At 35.3% G+C, this 5,038-nt stretch overlaps 1 protein-coding gene across 2 annotated transcripts in view; it reads right to left on the reverse strand.

The window, feature by feature from the left end:
* LOC101846815 overlaps positions 1-5,038 on the reverse strand; it is a 53,189-nt gene that overhangs the window by 24,194 nt on the left and 23,957 nt on the right. For both annotated transcript variants that reach the window (XM_005099160.3, XM_005099159.3), the window contains 3 exons: positions 1,471-1,628; positions 779-837; positions 137-187 (listed from right to left, as the gene is read on the reverse strand). In XM_005099160.3, coding sequence (XP_005099217.1) covers positions 137-187; positions 779-837; positions 1,471-1,628 — 268 coding nt within the window. The remainder of the gene's footprint in view (positions 1-136; positions 188-778; positions 838-1,470; positions 1,629-5,038) is intronic.

The raw sequence follows: 5,038 nt of genomic DNA on the forward strand, positions 1-5,038 counted from the left end.
AGAGAGAGAGAGAGAGAGAGAGAGAGCAAGCATCATCTTCAATGTACCATCTTTTAATTCTCTAAAATAGACAATTTTTTTTGTAACGTGCACTGTTTTTATCAGAACATTCCCAGCTAAAATTCTATCAACTCACCGACATCAAAGGAAGTTTGTGCCAGTCTTCGGCTCAAAAATGGAAAAAGATCTGAGGAAGAAATAGCAACAATAACATTAATAATAATTACATAGTGTATATGATAATATCCATGTTCAGCATGTTCTACATGCTTTACGACTATTATTATGTCAGAAGACTTTACAACACTCGGAACAAATGAAAATTCACAGGGCTGCTTTGTTGCTTTGTTAAAATATCCAACACAATGAGTTATTGAAAAGCAAAAGCAATAAAAATGATGCATCTTCATAATATTAATAAATACTTTCTCTTTGTTACCTTTTAAGCAATGCATGGACCTGCCTTTCAGGAAATGCGAATTTTAGTTTTAGTAAGAGTTTAACAGCACTTGAAACACTATAAGGTCATATATTAGTGCCGAAGATTAGAAGTGTTGTTACAAGAGAGTAACAAACACAAAAAAGGAGGAGAGATCAGGACAATAGATGTTTGGTAGGAAAGAAGGAGCAAACCACACCAGAGCACCCATCAACCACCCACAGGAAATGCCATGAAAAGACAGGTTGAAAGTTCTCGTCAGTTGCATTAATTAGAGGACAGTAATATAAATAATCTCTAAAATTATCAATACACTGCAAATAAAGAGGAAACACTCACGTGGGGAGACTGTGTTTGGTATTGGCCTCTGTGTCAGAGGAAGAACTGTGCGGCCACCACTGAAACAGAAAAAGCCACAGATTATATACAGCACGCAAACACAAATAAAAGACTAGTTTAACGATAAAAGATGAAGAAAAGTGAAATGGTCATGACAAAAAGGAGAATGTGAACAATATTTTAAAAAACATGTGTGAAAAATAGTATTGAAAAATTAAAAATTTAAAAAAAGAAAGAAAGAACGAAAGATGAAGGTCTCAAGCTTTCTTTTTTTTTCAAATCAGTGAAGAGATATTTCCATTGCGTATATTCATAAAGTAAACAGAAGAAAAATATTCACCAGCCTGCAGATCTATTGCAGAATCAACAGTTTTACTATTACACCGAACTACATTGGCCTCTATGAAAACATAACCCCACTTCCCAATTAACTACTAGAACTAGACAGAAGTTCTTAGACAACGTATTGGTTACAAAACACATCTTCTTTTTTTTTTAAAGGGATAGTATAAGTAAAAGAAAGACACACCACTGGCACCTTCCAACCAAACAACTTTCAGATGTCCCAGTTTTATTCAATAAAAAGATCTCAGAAACCAGCACGAAAGAAAAAAGAAAAAAAGATTTTAAAATTTGATAACTTTAAACAGGAAAATGTGTTCCACTGCGTGATTGAACAGAAAGGCACTCACCCTGGAAGACTCTGATACTGCATATTGATATAGCTTGGAGGTTGTGTGGATGTCATCTGAAGCTGATGATAAGGGTGGTAGGGTGTTTTCCGCAGTGCTTGGAGAAGGTTGGGTCGATAAGCTGGATCGATGCACCATAACGATCCTTTGCCGATGCTCTGTGAATTGAAGGAATAATTTTTAAAATCACATCCCAATTCTGATGGCAAACACATCACATTTCTGATCAACTTGCAACTTTATGTCTTTATGTATGCAAATGTTAAAATATTTATGCAACACCTGCAAAATATAAAACAAGACCAAAAAAAAGAGACAAAACAGAAACAAGTCATCATCATCATCCAGTGCCAAATCTGCGACAGACATTGGCGATCATGGTTCTCCGTTCATTCTTTTGCTCGGATGCTCTCAAAAAAGCTACGTTTCCCTGATCTTTCCCTGTTACCCATTTGCTTAGGTTCCCTAAGTATGTTGTTCGGGGCCTACCATGCCTCGCTTGCCCTCAATTTTGCCAGTGAGAGCTAGATGTTCAAGACCCTTATGTCTATTTATGAGTCCCAAAAACTGCATGTCGTTTCCTGATTGTTTTTAACACTGAGCGTCCCACGTGGGCTTCATCAAGCACTACCTCATTTGGTTTCTAAAAACAAGTACAACCGAATAAACAGCTACACCTTCCAACCACCCTCATAATCATACCAGAAAGGAATAACTGATTTGTAGTGTTCCCTGGTTCCCATGACAAATAGCACACATTCCCAAGAACTGGCATAGAATAAGAAATCTTGATTTTGCCATAGAATAAAATAAACCAAAAAGTAACTCATTACTTCAACATACAAGACCTTTAACAAATATTCCAAACTTAGACACAAAACTGAGGCATTCAATTCATTCAAAATCCCTGTCCAAACAATTAAATAACATTAGTCAAAAGGTAAGTGAAAAAAAAACACCCTCCAAGCAAGGTAAACTGGCCAGCTAGTTGCACAATGTTTTTCTTTTTAAAGAAACAAAAACAAAACAAAAAAATGGAACAAAGCAGAAAAATAATCAACTCTATATATAAAGGAAACTACTGAAGGTGATAATAATAAACAAAACAATAAGACTACATCGTCAACCGATACAAATAGGTTCAACAAATGATTCCCCCACTTACACCATTGGTACGACTTTCACTCAAAGTTACAGAACAAAGAACACTACACTAATTCTGTGTGATCACGTGAAGCAAGTCCTTTTCTCCGTAACAAGAAGGATACATGGGGTACATAAATACACACACTCACAAACTATTAAAAAGAAGCTTGTGATTATGTCTAATTTCAAATTATATCACTCACAGATAGAAGAAAACATTAGTATCAATAAACATGTAACATGAAACAGATAACAAATTTCGTGAACTATCTGATCACACTGAAGGCCACTGAAATGATAAATTGATAAATGCTATTGTAACTTGCAATAAGCAAAATGAAAACAAAATAAATGTCTTTATATGAAGAATACAGAAAACAAAACAGAAGTTTGAATATAAGACAGTGATAGTGAAGCACAATAAAATAAGAAGTTTAAATTGGGAGTAAGAAATTCGCTTTGGCACTCATAATGTGACTATGACAAAACTATGTCAAAAGAGTGGGAAATAGATCAAAGTCAAGCAAAATCAAAAGGGCATATTGACAAATTCCATTACACAAAATATTACACAGTCCCCATTCAATATTTCTGACAAAACTATAGATACTACCATTATTGTCACCAACAGGCTTTCTTCTTTTCTTTTTTGGTTTTCAACATGGCTTCCAATTACATTTTTATGTAAACATAACAGACTAAATTCCCCTTCAACATTTCAGTTCTTCAACTCTGTACCTTTTACTCATCCACAATCATTTCATAAATGACTTTGGTTTCTCTCCCCTTTTTGCAAACGACATCAACGAAACAAAGTGGTTTTTAATCTCACACACCTGATAAGCGCCAACAAAAGGCAAACAAAACCCAGTGACACACAAAACTCTTTACCAGTCAGCAATATTTTTAACAACCCTCAAATGATCAATAGGCTCAAGACAACCATAAAGGGCTCTTATATAGCTGAGACAATAGTCGCCCCAAAAAAACTTCAGTTAACATATTATCAACTGCTTTGTAGTGTAAAACACTGCCACACACCAATTTGAAAAGTGACATACGACAGAGTCTTACACTGAGCAGTTGATTTTATCTACACCAAGAACAATCTTTTAAACAGGAGGTTCTTAAAGAACATGAAACATTTCTTAAACGCCAACAGCGTACAGCCATGGAATCACTCTGGTAGTTTACATGAACTTTTGTCTGGAAAAAAAAAACTTGTAAAAACTGACAACTCTACATTCACTACAATGACTAACCCTTCATCTGAATTCCGGAAAGGAGAGCATTCTTCTAGCCTGTTACAAGTGATAGCGTTAGTGAATATTGTGATTTCACGCCACTCAAAAAAAAAAAAAAAATGGGGAACATTTCAAAGAACATACCACTTCATCCTTAATAATAATTCTGTATTCCCAAACCTAAGCTGAAAAATATACGTGTCACAGATCAACAAAAACGAGAAGGTGCCAGTCTACCTGGTACCAGTAAAATATGTTTAATGAGATGATTTGAAAAAGCATCTTAGTGGAACTTTGATGGAACAGGATGAAGCTCTTATAATACCTTCAAGAGTTTTAACACATATGAGAGGACGAGATGGTCAAACTAAGTCGCTTTAACTATCCTCATAAGTGCAACCATACAGGCGTAACCACCAGCACCAATGAAAACGTTTTTTGTTTCTCAAAAAGAGGTCATTTTTTACCAATTAGTGCAGGGTTGCTTTTTTAATCAATTTAGAGTTTCATCAATACTATGTAACAAACATTACTAAGCTTTAACACTTTTTCATTCCATCCCATTAAAAAAGGCACTATTCTGATAAACCTTAACAACAGAACACCATTAGAAAAATAACGAAGTAACCTATTTCGAAGACCAACGCTGCTACTTTCAATGTAAATATACGCCTTCATGACTCATAACTATGTCATTCTTAAGTAAATTTTTAATGAGCTAGGGGGATAATGATTAAACGACAGACTTCGAAGCAACTGAAGGGCTCCAAGACTGCACTTTTCCTGGCTGATATAGCCTATTTAAAGTTGTGAGGCGTAAAATGCATTGTTTGAACTTGTACAAGAGTAACAGGAGATAAAAGGAAGTTTGCACCAAAGACACCCCTCAGAATTCTTTTCAACAGTGAAAAATTGTTTCTCAAACAACAAAGCAATCCTCTTTTTATTCCAAGCAACCATTGTGCAAATGACATGCTTCCAAGGACCCTGAAAACAGCCAAAGCAGTGTTACCTAGCAACATAAAATGAAAACATAAACAAATCAATTCAGAAAGACTTGAGCTGGAACTTGCAAACATGTAAGGAGCAATTACTTAAGTTTGTCAGAAGAAGAGCTGATTTGTGTGTGTGTGTGTGTGTGTGTGTGTGTGTGTGTGTGTGTGTGTGTGTGTGTGTGT

The sequence above is a fragment of the Aplysia californica genome, unplaced genomic scaffold (assembly GCF_000002075.1).
Source record: "Aplysia californica isolate F4 #8 unplaced genomic scaffold, AplCal3.0 scaffold00204, whole genome shotgun sequence".
Classification (NCBI taxonomy): Eukaryota; Metazoa; Mollusca; class Gastropoda; order Aplysiida; family Aplysiidae; genus Aplysia; species Aplysia californica.